At 48.5% G+C, this 20,769-nt stretch overlaps 1 protein-coding gene across 1 annotated transcript in view; it reads left to right on the top strand.

The window, feature by feature from the left end:
• Positions 1-218: 218 nt before the first annotated feature.
• Positions 219-20,769, top strand: part of KIF5A (kinesin family member 5A) — a 62,730-nt gene continuing 42,179 nt past the window's right edge. Inside the window, exon 1 of the mRNA XM_035102492.2 lies at positions 219-688. Coding sequence (XP_034958383.1) covers positions 560-688 — 129 coding nt within the window. The 5' untranslated portion in view covers positions 219-559. The remainder of the gene's footprint in view (positions 689-20,769) is intronic.

Here is a 20,769-nt window from a genome sequence, read left to right as displayed (position 1 = left end):
TTGCCTGGATGGAGGCCAGCAGAGATGCAGGCAAAAAAAGCACATTTGTTGCTCCTCCCGCTTTTGCTTCTGGTCCCGCCCACCCTTTGCATGTCGCCCTCAAAAGGTTTCCCAGAAGGAAATGCAGCCCTTGTTTTGAAAAAGGTTCCTCACCCCCGGGCTAGGACCAACATATTTGCTTCCACCTTAAGTCATCAGAAGCCGCTCCACCTTAAAAGCTATAGCATCCTGGCTCCAGCTGCCCATCCCTTTGCTCGCTGCTGATGCTGCCGCTGCCTGCAGCAGGAAGGAGGGAGATAACAGGCACTGCAAGCAGCATCCCAAGGTAACGCAGGCACAGAGGACACACCAGCCCAGCTGAGAGAGCCCCATTGCTCTGCTGCTGTGGGGTGACAATCTAGGGATCTCGCTTTCCGGTTTTGCAATCTGCTGCTAAAGCCTGGTTCCACGCCGCCTTTACCTTTCTCTGCCTCTCGACTCCCCTTGGGAATTGCTTCTCCTCCACCTCTTCGCCACAAAAGCTGCCGGGACGAACAGGGAGCCCAATTGCCCAGCCAACATGACGACAGAAGTCAATGAATGTAGCATCAAAGTGCTCTGTAGGTTCCGGCCCTTGAACCAGTCGGAGATCATACGGGGAGATAAATTCATCCCAGTTTTCCAGGGGGATGACACCGTCATCATTGGGGTAAGCAAATGCTGGGGGGGGGGGCGCTTGGGGAGCAGCTGCAGGGATGCTTCTGAGAAGAAGGGGCATCACCCCCTCCATCACTGCCCTGAGCCAGGCCTGTTTAATAAAGTGGGTCCATCATGTCCTTCGAAATCTCCCGGATTACAGCAAAGCCCACCTGTAAAATAACCAATTTGCCTAGAAAATGGGTGCTGGTGATTGTGGCTTTAGAGTTTATTTCAATTGTTTGGCTGCTACTGCTCCATCCTTAGTTCCGCAGCCTTAAAACCACTGGGTGTGGCTAGTTGAGCTGTTGGTTTGGCTACTCTGAAGAAAGGAGGGATCCCTTGGAGCTGGGAGGAAAACAGCAGCAGCAATCATATCTTCCCCCTCCTACACAAACCCTCCATACCCCATGAATTTATCTTCTGTTCCCAAATTTTAAAACTTAAATCCTCTGAATCTGCCCAAATTATGCTGCCTCCTCTGAGGTTATTCTCTTGAAGGGTTGCAAACGGACCAGTTGAGATAATCTCGTTTGATTCCCACCATCATCTGTTGGGGTTTTAACCCCCCCCCCCAACTACCACAGTGAATTACACCATGTTAAGTTACATCAGTGCAGTAAAAGGATGGGGGTTCAAAGTGATGCAGGTGGCTTGCTGAGGAGCCTGTTGGTTGTTTACTCAGAACTGGCAACGCCCCTGTCCCCATAGTCTCTGTGCTCATCACTTGGTACAATGCTTGGCTTTTGACCTCATGATGCTCGCTTCTTTCAGTTGCTAAAGACAGCCTCCATTTCAGGAGGGCGGGAAGTGGGAGCTGGTTCTCCTGAGAGGGTGGCTAGTGACGTTCATGCCAGCCTCCATAGCTGCCAAGTTCTCCCTTTTTTTAAGGGTAATTCCCTTATGCTGAATAGGCTTCCTCACGAGAAAAGGGAAAACTTGGCAGCTATGTCAGCCTCTCATGATGAGCCATGGCCACTGAGGTTTTTTAAAATATCTACCAGTGGTTCAGTGTCATGTGGGAGGTGTTGCACAGTCTTGGGTATGTGGTCAAAAGGGAGGGTGTTCATTTTGTGGGGTGCCCAACAGACGGCTCCCTATCTCACCCATCATGTTTGAAGAGACTGATCTGCTGGTGTAGTCATGAGCAACTGACCCCGTTAATTCTTGTTCATAAAGTGAAAAGGGTAGGCGTAGGACCTCCCCAAGGTGACCCCAGCTGTTGGAGGATATGCGGGAATTAGAACTCAGCCCATCCCGCTCCAAGTCTGTTGCACAACTCTCTGTGGTTTCTGGGTGCCTCTCAATCCCTCTGCTGCAGAGAAAGTTATTAATCTGTGCTAATGGAACTGCCTGAGTGAGGAGTCTCACTGCACAGGCAAATGGAGCCCTGGGATATCAAGTTTATTTTCCACCTGGGTACCAAGGGTATCTTCTCATGCATGGGCTTGGAGCAAGATGGTATTTTGAAAAAGCCTCTTGATTTAGTACAATTGTGCTGCAAAGTCATTCCTGCGGGTGGTTTGAGCAGAGATTTTCCATGGAGCTTCTTAAATATCAGGGGCCTCTTTCCCCCAATTAGCATAGTTTATTTTTCTTTCTCTTGACAATTCCTGGGCTGCAGTTGCTACCTGGCCACTTCAACCCAGCTCAAACCATTTTGAATGGTTCCACCACCCTGTCCACCCACCTGCTTTGTTTAAGGCCAGCCTAAACACCAGTGTGTTTTAAGAGGAATTCAGGCGTGCAAATTAGCCATGGTTGGGTTTTTCTGCTTTTTACCCTGGGAAGCAGCAACCATGTTCTCTTCTGCCTCTGGAACAAAGCACCAGAAAGGCACAAAAGCCGCTGCAGGGAGCAGGGAGCAGGATGCGGTGCTGTCTTGCTTGCCTGCCTGGGCTCAGCTGCTTTGTCATCCCCCCCCCCCCAGCAGTGACAGGGAAGGAAGGAACTGCCAGCTCCTTCCTAGGAACCACTCCCCTCCATTGTGCTTGACTGTGGTCCATCACTGGACAGCCCGTTTTCATGAGGATCCCTCCCTTCAATGCCCTCGGGATCTGTACTACTACTGCCTAGATTACACAAGCGATCTTGTATAATTTGCAACCTTTGGATGTGGTGGCAGGCGAAGCTGCTCAGTGTTTTGCAAACAATGGCTTCTCACTGGCTCCCGGCTCCATTACCAGCTTCGTACTCTAGGGTTCTTGTGATGGATGGGCTGGAAGGGAAAGTGTGGGGTGGGGGGAACATGCCATTCTCATCTGGTTGATCAGTGTTTCTTTTCCTTTTGTTTTGGCTGGACGATTTTATCCATCTGGTGCCAAACATATCCAGGCTGGAGGTGGCTCTTGCAGGGAACCACATCAGCTGCACAGGGGGAAATTGACTCATTGCTCTTGCATTTATACTTGAGAATGTATTACAGGGCACCTGAAAGCAGTTCACAATTTTGTGGCATTCCCACTGACCCTAATATTTTCTAATAGACCAGTATGTCTCCTCTTGCCATCGTGTATCAGGTTAGGGAAAACTGGGCTACAGCATCCAGACTCGGTTGGGAAGCCTGTGGTGGGTCTTATGTTGCTGGAATGGGGGCCCCATCATCCTTGCCATGCTGGCTGGGACTGATGGGAGTTGGAGTCCAACAGCATCTAGAAGGCCACTAGTTCCCCACCCCTGACAGAACAGCTCCAGGGGAATCATAGTTGGAAGGTACCGTGAGGGTCATCTAGTCCAACCCCTTGTAATGCAGGAATCTCAACTAAAGCATCCATAACCATGGCCATCCAACTTCAGCTTAAAACCCTCCAATGAAAGAGAGGGCCTGCTGCTTACTTTGGAAGGGCAGCTCTGTTTGGTTTCCTGGCTCATGATGTGGGAAAATAATGCTTTCAAATAGGTGTGTGGTGGGGAAAAGGACTCTGGTCTGCTTTGCTATGGTACTTTTGGTATCTTACTCATTTCTCTACAGCTCTTTTTTATATACAAAACACATCTTGTTTATCTTTGCAACAATCCTGTGAGGCTAGAAAGAAAATGAGGAATAGCCTGCCCAGCCAGAGTCCTTATTTTATTCATCCTCAGAGCAGCCATTTTAGGTAGGTTGCTTAATACCCCTTTTTACAGGCAGGCAACTAAGGGTGAGCTAAGAGCAATTTGCTAGCAAGAGTGTGACTAAGCCAGCCTGCAGGTGGAACTACACATACACACAAGGTTCAGTCTTTGCAAATCCCTGCACAAATGTCCTGAGCATGGATTGGAGCTTAACTCTCCAAGAGACCTTTGTCTGTGTGGTAGGATCACTTGAAGACCCTCCACTGTGAATCAGATGCTAGTCTTCCATGACATTCTTTGTGCACTCATTGGTGTAACTGCCTAAAGCCCACACTTTAGATTGCTTTGTGTTACACACACACACACACACACACAGAGAGAGAGAGAGAGAGAGAGAGAGAGAGAGAGAGAGAGAAACCGACCCTAACCTGGTGTGGAGTTAGCTGGGGAACAAAACCTCTGTAATCAGAATGGCAGGGCCTTCACCAGCCTATGATCCCATCTAATGATCCTAGATCATTAGTTTTCAACCAGTGTGCTGTGCTACCCTGGGGTGCCTTGAATGATGGTCATGGGTGCCACAGGCAACTCTGGCCTCTGTCCCTCTTTCCTTCCGTCCCTCCTCTGATGCCCTCTTGCATCTCTGCCACCCAAAGTCTTGCACAGCTGTTTGTTGCAGCAGCTCTGGCTACAAGCTCCCTAGGCAAATGGTGCCTCTGGGGCTGGCCATGGGGTGCTTCCCAGGCCCTTGTGGGGCAGTGTGAGGAGGCACCTCTCTTTGGGCGCAGAGGTAGCAGCTCACAGACCAGGGGGCAGCAGCTGTGGCTGCCCAGACTGCAAAGGAGAGGGGAGCAGAGAGGAGGATGAGGGAACACTCCACATGGGATGGTGTTTGAAAAGAGGTGAGGGGCTGCCAGCTCTGCAGGCAAGGGGTGACATAACTGGGCTCCTGAGCCCCACAGGGGAGCCCCAGAAAGAATGTAGTTGGACAAGGGATCAATGGACTCAAAAAGGTTGAAAACCTCTGCCCTAGATCTGGGGATGTGCTTTTGCAATCACAAGATTTCAGTATGTATGGCCTGCTTCTCACAGGGCTACTAAGCTTACATCTGGGCCAAACGGTGGGCCATGCCATTGTAGCCTACAGGTGGGAGGGTACTTTAATTTAAATTTAAATTTTATTTCAACATCTGTATCTTGCCTTTCTATTTATAAAATAAAATAAAATTGAAGGCAGCAAACAAAACACACAAAAAGTAAAATAATTACCCAGAATCATTACAACTCTCAGTAAAACAGCATAACAATTAATAAAAAATAAAAAAATGGTTCCAACATCAGCAATCAGAATCTAGTTTAGAAAGTAGGGTCTTGCTTGGCTGCCTACCAAAAGGGGAGTAGCGATGGGGCCAGTTTGGTACAAGATATTGCAGGATCTTGGAGCCTACATCGTACTTCAGCTGGCAGGTGGCAGGGACAGAACTAAGAGGCAGCATTTTGGTGTTTCACATACTGAAATGATCCTGTGCACATATACAGATCCCTCCACATAGACTAGAACATGTCCACCTGATTCCTAGTTTTCTAACTTCCCCTTGACATGCTAGTTTTCATTGTGTGGGGATCTGTGGTGTTTGTACATTTAGGCAGGGGAGCTCCCAGTTGAAATCTGAAACAGCCCTGTTGCTTCAGACGCAGATTGACCATACTGCAAGACGCTTAAAAACAAACAAATCCCAGCTCTACTACAGATTTTTCAGTCATTGCTCTTGTGCTATAAACTGCATGTGGGATTGCAATTGTATTATCTGCTCTACAGAGTCCAAAGGTGGTGGTGGTGGTGTTTTGGTGCATACAGCATTCTGCTGTGTTTGCTCCAACTGCAATGGCAATAGTGACCTACGTGGCAAAGTAGATATTCCTGATCACCTGCCTGATACATAGCTGGACACATCAATACCATGCTTCTTAGAACCAAACCACCGTTGAGCAGTATGTAGCTGCTAATCTACCTTTTCTCCATTTGAATAAGTCCAGAGTAGTCCACACCCACATGGATTTGAATTGTATGAGGAGCAACTTTGGTCTTTCCCTCATACTGGTAGGCCTTGGCCTTCCTGTTCGTATTTGTCTCTGCCATCTGATTGGTTGATTCTAACATGCCAGTTGCATAGGGATAGGGCATGTGCGCAGATAGCTGCAGGCACACCTTGTTTTTTGTTGGTAAATCCTGACCAAGAAGTGTGTAAGAGCACACAGTGGGGAATTGGAAATTTGCCTCTGCAGTTTTTTGGTTTTGTGCAAATAAGAGAAAGAAAAAAACCTAGATGTGCTGGAAGTAGTTATGTACATGGCTAGAAAATAAATGAAAGTATTTGAGGAAGGAGACTAGCAGAAAGTAACAATTGAGACACCTACACCAAAATGCCCAAACAACTTGTCTGTGATTCTAAGTGCAGTGGTTTGGAGCCCAATCCCTCTCCCCCAGTTTCTTGGATCATCCCCTTAATTTACAGGCGAATAGTCCCTTCCAACTCTACAGTTCTATGATTGTATGAGATTGGTGTTGTCTGAGGGTAATGTGCACTGCACACATTAAATAGGAACCAAGGCAGCTGCAAACACATGGCGATCTCTGGGGGCATAGGAGACAAGCCATAGCTGTGGTATTATGCTTGTGACTGGCTTGGTTTCTATGTACTAACTATCCACTAAGAGAACGGAGGCAATGGACTAGGACTGTGGTGTTGTGGCAAAGGGGATTTAAATATTTGTCTTACAACTCATTAATGGTTCCTCGTCATCCTGGGAAAAAGTGACAAGTGGGGTGCTGCAGGGTTCTGTCCTGTGCCTGTTGTTGTTCGATGTCTTTATAAATGACTTGGATGAAGGAATTGAGGGGATGCTCATCACATTGGCGGATGACACTAAGCTGGGAGGGGTAGCTAATGCCACAGAATACAGAATCAGAATCCAAAATGACCTTAACAGATTGGAGAACTGGCCAGAAGCTAACAAAAATTATTTCAATAGGGACAAATGTAGGGTTCTGCACTCAGGCAGGAAGAACCAGATGCACAAATATAAGATGGGGGACACGTGGTTTACTACCAGTACATGTGAAAAGGATCTAGGGGTCTTGGTGGACCACAAGTTTAACATGAGTCAACAGTGTGATCAGAGTGCCAACTTGAATAAAATATTGTGGGGGTCCAGGTAAGCCCCGCCCCGCATGATCATTCACATGACATAGGGAATGCCCATCAACTTTGTGGGGGCCCAGTTCCCCCAAATATTTTATTGTGGGAGCCAAAGCCCCTACAGCCCCTGGGAGTTGGCTCCTATTAGTGTGATGCAGCGGCAAAAAAAAAAAAAAAAAAAAAAAGCTAATGCTATTCTAGGCTGCGACAACAGAAGTATGGTGTCCAGATAAAGGGAAGTAATACCGGTAGAACCTCTCTATTCGGCCTTGGTCAGACCACACCTGGAATACTGTGCCCAATCCTGGGCCCCACAATTCAAGAAGGATGTTGACAATCTGAAACATGCAAGGCAACCAAGATGATCAAGGGTCTGGAAACCAAGCCTTCTGAGGAGCGCTTGAAGGAGCCAAGGATGTTTAGCCTGGAAAAGAGGAGACTGAGAGGAGATATAATAGCATCTTCAGATATCTCAAGGGCTGCCATGTGGAAGGTGGAGCAAGCTTGTTTTCTCCTGCTCTGGAGGGTAGGACTCAAATCAATGGCTTCAAGTTACAAGAAAGCCCTTCCAAGTGTCCCTATTTTCCAGGGACATGCCTGATTTAGAGAAGCTGTCCCAGTTTCTGATTTGATCTAGGAATGTCCCATTTTTCCTTAGGATGTCCCTGTTTTCACCAGAGAAATGTTGGAGGATATGGAGTTATCCGACCCCTGAGCAGTCTGAAGGCGATCCTGTATAGGGAAGCTTTTTAATGTTTAAAGTTTTATTATGTTTTTTATATATGTTGGAAGCAGAATGGCTGGGGAAACCCAGTAAGATGTGTGGGGTAAAAATAGTATAATTATCATTATGGAATGGGATGTCCCTATTTTCATTGGAGAAATGTTGGATGGTACGGAAAGAACATTCCGACTAAACATGTGGAAATACTTTCTCACAGTCTCGCCTGCACGACAGCCTCCACAACAGCAGAGGATCATCAGAGAACAAAAACAAGGATGACAGGTAAATCATCCTTGCAAATTCCCCCCAAGAATGGGGAGACTGGGCCTCACTCAGTTTGTCTTGGTACCTGGCTCTCGCTCCTGCATGGAATGTGGGAAGCCGGGAGCCGCTGAGTGCAAAAGCACTTTGCCTGGTGAAAACCCTCCTACGCAGCCCTTAAGAAGCAGAGGTTCTCTGTTTAATTGGATCTTTAATTGGTTTAAAATACTGGCACGTCATGGGAAACAGCTGCAACAACATACTGCAGAATATACCAGCTACATGGATCAAAGGTTTGAATTGAGATAAGATTTTCTTTGGTGTGAGAGTTGGTTGGAGAGAGGGAAGCCCACGGTTTGTTTATTCTAAGTTTCTTTTATATATTTAGGATTCAGCAACCCTCTCTGGAATATAAGATAAAAAGATATTTACAAGTGAGGAAGGGACGTTGGCGTAATATTGATATTAACAAGCAAAAATTGAAATTGATCTGAAATGAAGAAAGGAGGGGGAGGGGAAGCTCAAGTATGACTGTGTTGGAAAGACAGAGTAATTCTCCTCATCTCCATTTAAAAACAACAGACAAGGAAAGAGAGACTGAGATTTGTGTGTGCTACTGACAGAATGTATAAATCTCCTTCCAGCAAGAGATTTATGACCCAAGTTTGATTGGGTCATAAATCTCTTGCTGGAAGGAAAAGAATTTGGGGGCTGTGATAAGAACACTGCAGAGATTCTGGGAGTTGGAAAGGAGTATTAAATCTTCAGCGCATTTGAAAACTGCCCACTTTTTCCTTGGCTGAGGGGGAAATGGCGAAAATCTGACATGTTTTACTAGTGAGACAGAATGGTTTCTAGCAGACTGTTGCCTGTTCCGAGACAGAAGCAAGGGATGGAGAGATAAGACCTTTGAGAAACTTCAAGATTAAGTTCCGCCCCAAGCCATGATGGGAGAAAACAACAGCTGTCCATAAATGGACAGAAGGAATCTCCATGGATATAACAGTTTTCACATGCAGGGCAGAATAAAGAAAATAGTTTGAGTTCCTCACTTGAAGCTTTATAAATTTATATATTGTAACATCAAGAATAGAAATCATTAATTATGTAGCTGTGGACTAAGGGATTATTATTATAAATGAAATGTAATTGACATCAATTAAGAACGCAATGATATAAGATCTGAAATGCACCCAAACCATCATGCGGGGAGCCACTTTAATTAAAATGTATTAATTTGATGTTGATTGGCATTTTGATAATTGTATAATTTGGGAATTAATTGTTATTGTTATAATTTTGCTATTATTGGGGGTATAATGGAAAACTAATTTTAAAAAATTAAACATGGGGAAATACTTTCTGACAGTACAAACTGTTCAACAGTAGAACAGTCTCCCTCGAGAAGTGGTGGACTCTCCTTCCCTAGAGGCTTTTAAGCAGAGGTTGGGTGGCCATCTGTCATGGATGCTTTAGCTGAGATTCCTGCATTGCAGGGGGTTGGACTAGATGACCCTTGGGCCCCTTCCAGCTCTGCGATTCTATGATTCTAACTCATAACCACAGCTGCTGTTTGTCCCTAGGAACTTTATTCCTGGGGCAAATAGCTGTAGGGGCCACAATCTGAATTGGGACACTGGTGGGCCAAATATTTGAATTGCTTCTCCTCTATACTGCAGCCCCAACCTGGATTCCCCCCCCCCTTGAAGTCACTATTTAGTAAATAAAAAATAAGGATTATTTGTGTACTTAACATCACTAGCTTTGCCTTTAAAATACAGAAGAGGAGTGATAAAGCAGCACCCCCTAATCTGGCACCATTGAGATGCTGCTGGATCACACCTCCCACCACCCCTGAGCACCAGCCATGCTTACTGGGACTGATGGGAGTGGTCATTCAACCACATCTGCAGAACATCAGGCTGAGGAAAGAATTTTGTTTGGGGAGCATCTGCAACTAGCAGGCTGCAGTTGTAGAAGCAGCATTGTCAAAAAATCTATTTCCTTCCCCTGTTAAAAAGGCACAGGAGACCTGGAACTTTTCCAGTCTTATCACGCTACAAATTTGCTAATAGTGGAAAAGGTCAGGCGGAAAGGAAGTGTCTGATTCACCCAAGATTGTCCCATCAGACATCCAGGACCTGGAGACCTCTTAAGAGAGCTGGTTTCAGGAATACATTTTTATAATCCATCTCAAATGCAGTCCCACCTGGTTTAAATTCAAGTCTGGCTTTGCCTCAGATCATACAAATCTTTCGCCTTTTAGAGTCAAGTCATTTCTCTTTGATCTTCTTCTCTGTTACATAATATCATCAGTTTGGATGTGCAGTTCTATGCATTTCCACTCAGAACAAAGTCTGTTGAGTTGACTGGGACTTTCAGACACGGGCATAAGACTTGCATAAGATACCTGGATTCTCTTATGGGGCACTCATACGGATTAATATGAAACTGGAGAGAGAGGGGTAGGTGGCTCTATGGGGTGGCCTTTAGCAGGACTGGATTAGTTACATTAAATGCACTTCAGATCAGAGCACCTGCCCAATTAGGGTGCCTTGCTACAGTTAATTACTGCAGTATGTGAAATGAGTGCCCGCTTTTCACTGCACTGGATTTCTTCAATATTCTGTGCAAACAGAATATTAGGCAGCTCCAATGCAGAAGAGCAGGGGCCATATCCTACTTAGATGTTTTTTTAAATAGAATATTTGTAGCCTAGCAACCACAAAGAGATTACTCTCTATGCTGCAGATAATTCCACAGTCATGTGGAGGGAAAAAGGTGAGGCTGTATGGCTACACATTTGTAGCCACCATGAATGATAAAATGTGCCGGTTGTTTCTTTGCACTTCCAGCATAGGGCATCACCATCACCATCACTTTTAATTTGTATATCGTCTTTCTATCTTACAATACCCAAGGCGGTTTACAAGCTGAAGAAACAAAGAATGTACACCTTATAACAATCTAACGCAATAAAAAAATATAATACTAAAACATAACTTTAAAATAAGCAACCTACATCAAATAAAGTAACATTCAACAATCATTAGAATAGTATAGAATAATAATATCAGCATATAAAAATCAAACAGAAATGCACTCTTAACAATTACAATAAATAATTTCTAAACTACAATCAATAAAACAACTGCAAGCCACGGTGCGTAAAATAATACAATACAAATTGAGCAGCAGAGACTGGAGGGTGGAGCAAGGCAGGTGGAAGGAGGCCTTGCCTGATGAAGTCTCTTCCCTCGCAGTCCTTCCTCCAGGAACAGCTCCCTTATGAGGACTCCTAGGGCTAGGGGGTGGGGCAAGGCAGGTCATCTTTAGATTTTGACGTTTTGGCTAATTTGCTTGGCGTCAAATACCACTTGTGGATCATATTTAAGTACTGTAGTTCTCTTTTAGCGCATAACTAGCCGTGAATTTTAAGTTTATTTCCCACAATTGTTCCCACAGGTTCAAATCAATGTTATGACCCACATCTTGTGCCCATTTAATTATAGAACATTTCACAAATTCTCCTTTCGTTTCCCAATCAAGTAATATTCTATACATTTTAGGTAATTTTTAAACTATAGATCTTAATATATCTTCTTCAAATTGTGATGTTTTTCTGCAAATCCCACTTTCTTGGGATTTTGAATTGCTTTGATAATAAATTTTAGCCAGTCCAACACATATTCTTTAATCTCGTCATATATATTTTTTCATTTTTGGTTCTCCCAGAAGATGCCTTGTTGACCATGCACACTAGATTAAGTGGCTGTAAAATGGAACAAGCGCATGGAAGATAGATTTATCAGTGGCTATCAGCCACAATAAAAGGGACCCAGGTGGTGCTGTGGTTAAACCACTGAGCCTAGGGCTTGCTGATCAGAAGGTTGGCGGTTCGAATCCCTGTGACGGGGTGAGCTCCCACTGCTTGGTCCCAGCTCCTGCCAACCTAGCAGTTCGAAAGCACGTCAAAATGCAAGTATATAAATAGGAACCGCTACAGCGGGAAGGTAAACGGCGTTTCCATGTGCTGCTCTGGTTTGGACGAAACGGCTTTGTCATGCTGGCCACATGACCTGGAAGCTATACGCCGGCTCCCTCGGCCAATAATGCAAGATGAGTGCGCAACCCCAGAGTCGGTCACGACTGGACCTAATGATCAGGTGTCCCTTTACCTTTACCTATCAGCCACAATTGCTATTTAGCAATTTGCCTCTGAGGATCAGAGGCTGAAGTCAAACAACAGGGCTGTTGTCTTCATGCCCAGCTGACAAGAGTGTTGGAGGCATTTGCCTGGCCAGCATTCCAGGAAGAGTTCTATGATGTAATCCTCCAGTGTCATCATATTCTGTGACTCATAAAAGGAATAGAACTATAGAGCCTGGCTTATGGTGGCAATGCATTTGACTTTTACAGGCACTGAGGACCAACAGTTATGTGGACAAAGGCACTGTGTCAACCAGAAGCAGCAAGGGATTATTAGAGGATGTGGTGGAGAAAAACCCCAAGCCAGCTTCTAGCCTCAGTCCCAGTTCTTTCTCCACTCCACAGCCACAGGCTGCCTGCCTCTCTGTGCGTGTGCAGAGTACATTTCCCCTCCCCATGGAATAACTGCTGCCTAGGTCCAATACGTACATCTAGGGTGAGAGTAGACTTGATCCCCAGCACTTTTCATTTTCAGTTAAGTGGTTGTGTGCGCGGAACGAGGTTCACTCGCCCAACAGAACTTTCCTCCCTCCTTTATACCCATGAATCTGCTCTGTAGGATTGGGGGGTATGTGGGGGGGACGGACGGACAAAAGGGGGAAATTCTAGTTTCGTTTGTGGATTTTGTTCCCCACATACATAACCCACTTAGTGCTATGTATAATTCCACCCATAGAAATAAAGGGTGGTATAAGATTTGCTCAGAGTAAACCCACTGAAATTGATGAACATGACAAAGTTAGGCCTATTAATTTCAGTAGCTCTGCTCTGAGTAAAACTTGGTTGAATCCCACTCTAAATGTTGCCAGTGTGCCCATGACTGGCCTCCCACTGATCATCACTGGGCAATTCTTTCAAAATCCCTCCTCTGTGTTTGTGTATATTCTCATTCTCTCCCAGTTCCTCCTCTGGTCGCTTCCTAGCCTCTCTGTAATGCCACACCCGTGTTGCCCCCAAAGCCACTTTCCTGCGCCCAGCATCCCAACACAGCTGAGCTCTGATTAGGCCACTCAGCGCCAGGCGCCTGGGCTCTCGCTAAGCAGATTAGAGGATTTCTGCCGCTTCCTCCATCCCTGGGAGGAGCAGGCTAAGAGGAAATTGATTCTAAGCTTAGCAGATCCCGCTTTGGGCGCCACAAAGGAGAGTGGTGGCAATGGCAGCTGTAAATGGAGAAGGGACCAGGAACTAAACATATTCCACCACTTCAAGTTAAGGCAGAAAAAGGACACAGAATAAGCAGTCTTGTATTTGTGTCCAAAAGGAATATTATTCTCATTTTTTTTGTCTTTTGGGCCTGGTGTGTGTGTTAGTTACAAGGTATTTGAAGGATTTGAGACGCAAAAAAAATGTGCATAAGTGTATAGAGTGCTTCTGGTCAAATTGCGGCATGCCCAGCTGTTCTGTGAGCTGGGGGTGGAGACCCTGTGGCCTTCCAGAGGTTGTTGGACTCCAGCTCTCATCAGCCCCAGCCAGCATAATAGCCAGGGATGATGGGAGTTAGAGTCCAACAAAAAGTGATAGGCCACAGATTCCCTGGCATTGCTGTGAGCAAAGTGAAAAAGGGTGGAATTCAATGTCACACTTTCACCATTGTTCCATCAGCGCAAGCATTTTGTTTGCCAGGCAGAACAAACTCCCCTCTCCTACTGGAGCACTGTTCGGGGTGTTATCCTGCCTCCCACAGCCAATGGGGGGGGGGAGAGAGGAAGGAACTCCTATTGTACTGGCTCTCGATAGTACAACTATTTAGTTTAATTCATACCGATTAAAAAATTTTTTTTTAAAGAAATGGATGAGGGGCAGAACATCCATGTCTCAGTAAAAAATAATGTGGGCCCACCCTTTCTCATTCTAGATTTTTTAAGCAGTATTTCTATTATAAAATATGAACAACTTTATAAGTAATAATCAAATTAGATGATATTCAATATTGCTGAGTCTTATTACATCCATATGCCTCAAAATATCTTCTCAAAATCCAATTATGTATTCCAAATTCATTATTGTTAGCCATCGGACTAAACTGACGACATTTGTTGCATTCCTTGGGAGATTCTGTTTTCAGTTGCCATTTTATGGTTCCAGAAGGCTCATAATGGTTAGTGCCAATGCAAGTAGCCTATGGGCTGGGCAGAATGATAGTACATGGTTCAGAATGGATGCCAGACCTTTTGGAGGGGGGCACATGTCAGTGGTGGGTGGGGCCAGAGGCAAAAGTGGGTGGAGAATCTAACACAAATTTTACCTGTGTACTGCAGGCCAGTTTCTCCACACATTCAATACCCTGCCCCAACCCAGAGGTTTTTTCAAAGCTGAAAGACACACTCGAGCCAGACCAAAAATACAATTAAGGAGAGGTGTACAAGGAGTGGTGGTGCATGGTGTGGCCTGGGGAGAATCCCAAGGCCTAACAGAGAATTCTGGAGGTGCTGAGCCCCTGCCCTTGCTGCATGCCCCTCCCTTAACCTTCTTGCTGCTGCTGTCTCCCTCTCTTTGCGGTTCTGCTCATCTTATTGCTGTAATATTTTATTTATTTATTTGATTTATATACTACCCTTTATCCAAAGATCCCAGGGTGGTGTACATTCAGAACATAAATTATGCAGAATAATAATAATAATAATAATAATAATAATAATAATAATAATAATAATAATAAATACACATAATGCAGCACAATAATAACATAACCATAATAACACACACACACACACACACACACACACCAAAATTAACAAGCCATAGATTATTTAATGACCAAGGGCCTGGGTAAAAGAGGAATGTTTTTACCTGGTGCCTAAAGACATGTAATAATGGCACCAGGAGAGCCTCTCTGGCGAGAGCATTCCACAGTCAGGGAGTCACAGTAGAGCCAATGGCATTGCTTTGATGAGGCCCCGAGTAAGCATCTGGTTATACTGCCCGGCTAGCTCAGTCGGTAGAGCATGGGACTCTTAATCCCAGGTGTCACAGTGGCCGGAGCGGACTACTTCAGAGTAACGACGCTACGCAGCTCTGCATTTTATTCTTTTATTGGTGCTGCGTATTTACAGTGCTAAAGTCATTGCTATTTACACGGAGTGATGTGATCAGTCGGTTTCAGAACCTCCTAATGGCTTTTGGCGCGTCTTTCTCCAACACAAAAGCTTTGGCAGACCCATCCTCTTTCCCCTCCTCTTTCTGCGTAGTTCTGGCGTTGGGGGGATGGGTCTCCCTCCCTTATTCGCCCCTTCCTGTCCCGCCTGGGACCCTGGCTCCTCTACCTTGCCTGAGCCTCGGACCCGACTTCCTGCTTCCCTACTGGAATCGGAACTCTCTCTGCTTTCCCCTGTGCTCGGTGATTGGCTTGAACTCAGGAGGGGAGGGACTTCGCGATATCCCCTGTCCCTCACATCCACCCCCCTCCCAAGCTCTCCTTCACCCCTCCCCAGGTCCCCCCCAGGTGTCGGTGACGACTGGAAGCCTAAGAACTCAGTGCTTTCCGAGCCCGTTGGTGTGAACACCTCCCCCCAGTCCTGCAAGCCCCCCCCTTCCGCCTGGGAGGATGGGAATCCCAAAAAGTCCGTGGCGTCAGAGCTGGTGGGGGTAAAAATGTTCTGCCAATCTGCTCCTTCCTCTGACTGGGTGGATCTCGGTGACACCCATACCTCATCCTCTGGTTCCTCAAACTCCGCTTCCCAGCGCCATGGTGAACTGCTCTCCCGTGCTTCCTCCCCCTCCCCCTCCCTTTCCATGTGCCAGGGCTTGGGTCTATGGGGAAAGAGGGCGTGAAATTCTTCTACCAGGAATTCCTCCTGTATCTGAGTGGCTGGGACCCATTCATTCTGGGACGGTGGAGCATCCTCCCATGCCATGAGGTACTCCAGTCCCCCCACCCCCCACCTTGAATCCAGGATGGCCGTGGCCTCATTGAGTTGCTCCCTGCCTTCCCTCTCCCCCCCTCCCTCAGGGGTTTGTTCGCTGTCTCGGAGCCTGCTGCTTTCCCTGTACGGCGACAGCAGCGATCTATGAAACACAGGGTGCACCCTCATGTCCTCTGGCAGTGCCAGCCTGTATGCCACCGGGTTGACCTGTTGCGTGACCGTGAAGGGGCCCAACCTTCTGGGCGCCAGCTTTTTGCATCGCCCTCTGATGGGAAGGCCCTCCGAGGACAACCACACTTTGTCCCCCACCCTAATGACCTCCCCCGGTCGCCTGTGGCGATCTGCCCCCTTCTTGTACGCTTCCTTGGCTCTCTCCAAGTGTTCTCTGAGCTGCTGGTGCACCGTCTCCAGTTCCTCTGCCCAATCCTCAGCCTGTGGGCCCTCCTCCTCCTCCTCCCCCTCCCTCTCTGGGAAAGATCTGAGGTCACGCCCGTAATTGGCCTTAAAGGGCGACACCCCTGTGGAGACGTGCACCGCATTGTTGTAGGCAAATTCTGCCAGTGGCAGGCGATCCACCCAGTCCGTTTGCCTCTGGCTGACGTAGCATCTCAGGTACTGCTGCAGAATGGCGTTGACCCTCTCCGCCTGTCCATTGGTCTGCGGGTGTCTAGCCGTCGACAAGCTGACCTCCACCTGCAGGAGGTTCATGAGCCGCCGCCAGAACCTGGAAACAAATTGGCGGCCACGATCCGAAATAACCCTTAAAGGTAATCCATGCAGTCTGAATACGTGATCCACAAACAGTTTGGCTGTCTCTTCTGCAGAGACCGCCCTGGCACACGGTATAAAGTGGCACATTTTGGACATGAGGTCCACCACCACCAACACTGCGGTCTTGCCCCTGGATGAGGGCAGGTCTGTGATGAAGTCCATGGACACTACTTCCCACGGCCTGTGCGGTGTGGCTAAGGGCTCCAGCAAACCTGCTGGTGGCGCTCTGACCACCTTTGCCCGCTGGCAGGTGTCACAGCCCCTTACATAATCCCTCACATCCTCCCGCACCCCTGGCCACCAGAAGTGTCTCATGACTAGGTGAGTGGTTTTATCCCTCCCAAAATGACCCGCCGTTGGGTTGTCGTGCATCTGCTTGAGGACCGTACGTCTGAGCTGGGTGGTGGGCAGGTACAGTGCACCCTTGTAGAAAAGCAGCCCCCTGCGTTCTGCAAAGTCTTTTGCCTGCTCCCCCCCCTCTCAGTTCTCTGAAGATGCGGTTGGCAAACTCATCCGCTGCCGTCAGTGCTGTGAGTTCTGCCTCGCTTACCACTGCTGCTCCGCAGGACCAAGCTGACAGGGGGAAGATGTGCCTGGGTGCCGGTGGCGCCTCCTCCTCCATGTACTCTGGCTTGCGGGAGAGGGCATCCGCCCTGACATTCTGCTCTCCCGGGATGTAGTGTATGGAGAAGTTGAAGTTCGAGAAGAACTCTGCCCACCGTATCTGCCGCTGGTTGAGCACCCTGGCAGTTCTCCAGAACTCCAGGTTCTTGTGGTCTGTGCACACCTGGATGGGGTGCTTGGCGCCCACCAGGAAGTGTCTCCAGTGCTGGAACGCAGCGTGGATCGCAAGAAGTTCCCGATCAAACACCGTGTAGTTTCGCTCTGGCTGGGTCAACTTCCTGGAGAAGAAGGCACAGGGTCTCCACTCTCTGTTGGCATCCAGTTGCAACAAAATGGCGCCCACAGCTTTATCAGAAGCATCTGTCTCCACGCGTAGGGGCGCGTCCTGAACCACATGGAACAGGTTCTGGTCTGAGGCGAACACCCTCTTGAGGCTTTCAAACGCTGCTTGCGCCTCTGGTGTCCACCTGAACTTCTGCTTGCCTCTCAGGCAGTCAGTGATGGGAGCCGTAACGCGAGAGAAGTTCTTGATGAACTTCCTGTAGAAGTTGGCGAAGCCTAGTAGGCGTTGGGCATCTTTGCGCGTCCTGGGGCTGTGCCAGTCCAGGATGGCCTGCACCTTGTCCTTGTCCATCGCCAGCCCCTTGTCTGACAGCTTGTAGCCTAGGAAGTCCACCTCCTTGGTGTGAAACTTGCACTTCTCCAGCTTCACATACAGGTGGTTCTCCTTCAGGCGCTGCAACACCTCCCTGACATCCTTCACATGCTGCACTGGGTCATCGGAGTAGATAAGGATGTCATCCAGGAAGACCAAGCATTTCCTGAAAAGGAGGGACCCCAGGACGTGGTGCATGAAGGCCTGGAAGCATGCTGAGCCCCCTTGCAACCCGAAGGGCATCACCAGATATTCAAAGGAGCCCAGAGGCGTGAACATCGTGGTTTTCCATTCATCGCCTTCCCGGATCCTGATCAAGTTGTACGCCCCCCTCAGGTCTAGCTTGGTGAAAATCTTGCCCCTGCGTGCCGCTGTCAGGAGATCATCCACTCTGGGCATGGGGGAAAGCCACTGGCTCTGTCACTGAATTCAGTCGTCTAAAATCCACCACAAGACGGCGCTGTTGCGTGTCTTTCTTGTCCACCCAGAAGACCGGGCTGCCCCCTGCTGCCTTGCTTTCTCTGATGAACCCCCGCTTGAGGTTCTTGTCGATGAAAGCGCGCAGATCCTCCAGTTCCTGGTCTGACATGGCGTACAGCTTGGCTGGGGGTATAGTTGCCCCCGGCACCAGGTTGATCTGGCAGTCAAAAGGCCTGTGTGGGGGTAGGTGGTCGGACTCCGCTTCGCTGAAGACCTCCTGCAAGTCCCAGTACGGCTTGGGTATCGCCTCACCCCCTTTGACGTGCATGGTGGCCACCGTGGCTATCGGAGGCCCCTCCCCTGGTTGGTGCTGCATGCAATGTTCCAGGCAAAAGTCCGATCCAAAAGTGATGCATCTTTGGTGCCAACTGATGGAGGGGTCGTGGCGCGCCAGCCAGCTCATGCCCAAGACGATGGGGGGGTCTGAGATGGTGGTGACGTTGAATGCCAGTGTCTCTGAGTGCCTCCCCACCGTCATTCTCATGGGGGGGGGGGTTGATGAGTGATGGCCCCTCCCAGCAGCTCTCTGCCGTCAATGGTTGCCACGTGCAGAGGAAAATCCAGCTGCAGAAGCTGGATCTGGTGCTCTTCTGCAAAGTTTCTCGAGAAGAAGTTCGCTGACGCCCCACTGTCAATTAGGGCGAGGACCGTCAGGGGATAGCCATTTGGGAGCGTGAGCGTCACTTCTAGAACCACTCCTGCTCTGGGAGGGGTGGGCTGGCTCTGCTCCTCTCTGTGCGGGTGGGTGGGCTGGGGCTGTCTGCTGACTGTGCCTGGCTGCTGCCCCTTGTCTCCTGCAGCCAGGCTTTCCCGTTTCCCTGCTGTGGTGCTGCGTCAGTGGGGGAGGGCACAACCGTTCCCGCCTTTCCTTGCCACTCCCTGCGATGTGGGCAGTCTCTGACGAGATGCTGGGGGGAGTTGCAGAGAAAGCAATTCCCGCCCCTTCCCTCCTTGCGTCTTGGCGCCGCTGGGGTTTGAAAAGCCCGCGCGCGCGCGCTATCAATCTGCATGGGTTCCTGGTCCTGATTGGCCCCAGGCGTGGCTTGAAAGGGTTGTTGGGGGAGTGGCTTCTCCTGCGACCGTGGGAACCAAGCCCGCTTTGCGCGCGTTGCTTGCTTGTCGCTCCACCGGGATTCCTGTCTCACCCCCACCGCCAGAGCCGCTTTGCTCAGCTGATCCATATTACTGGGCTTTGGACCTCTTGAGAGCTCATCCTTCACCTCCTCATGCAACCCCAAGTAGAACGCCGCTTGCATTGGGGGTGACTCGAGTTCCCACCCCAATCTGTGCACCAGCATGGTGAATTTCGCCCAATACGCGCGAACTGTCATATTTCCTTGGCGTAAATTATGAAGTTCCTCCTTAGTCTGGTCCATATGACTATCGGACGAATACATCGTTTTCAAACCTTCTAGAAATAGTTTGACATTCTTCATGCAAGGATTCTTTGTTGCGATTAACGGTCTTAGCCACTCCCTGGCTGCCCCGGTAAGGTGCTCCACAATAAACGCTACCCTGTGCTCATCATCAGGGAACTCAGCGTGGTGCAGCTCAAGAGCATACACAATCTCAGTCTCAAAGCCCTGATATTCCCTCGGGTCTCCATTGAACTTGCTTACTAGGGTCCCGGCTCTCCTTCCTGGCAGCACTTGGACTTGGGGTGCCCCTCCCGCCTTGTTTTTCTCTGCATCCAGCTTGTTTTGGAGGTCTACCGCCACCGCCCTTAATTCCTGCTCTCTTTCCTGTAGCGCTCTCACCTGTTCCGCAAGTTGTAGCCGGTCGTCCTGGACCTTCCTAGTCTCTTCTTTAGCTGCCTTCAATTCCCCCTGCGCCTGCAGCGACAGCTGCTGCAGTTCTTGCTGGGCTTGCTCCGCGATCTGCCGCCATTTCTCCGCCTCTGACACGCTCATCCCGGCAACTCCAAAGTAGCCCAAAAAGGATTAGGAGGTTGCTGTCACAGTGGCCGGAGCGGACTACTTCAGAGTAACGACGCTACGCAGCTCTGCATTTTATTCTTTTATTGGTGCTGCGTATTTACAGTGCTAAAGTCATTGCTATTTACACGGAGTGATGTGATCAGTCGGTTTCAGAACCTCCTAATGGCTTTTGGCGCGTCTTTCTCCAACACAAAAGCTTTGGCAGACCCATCCTCTTTCCCCTCCTCTTTCTGCGTAGTTCTGGCGTTGGGGGGATGGGTCTCCCTCCCTTATTCGCCCCTTCCTGTCCCGCCTGGGACCCTGGCTCCTCTACCTT

This window comes from Zootoca vivipara, chromosome 2, assembly GCF_963506605.1.
Source record: "Zootoca vivipara chromosome 2, rZooViv1.1, whole genome shotgun sequence".
Lineage (NCBI taxonomy): Eukaryota > Metazoa > Chordata > Lepidosauria > Squamata > Lacertidae > Zootoca > Zootoca vivipara.
This window is presented reverse-complemented; position numbering and strand designations above follow the sequence as displayed.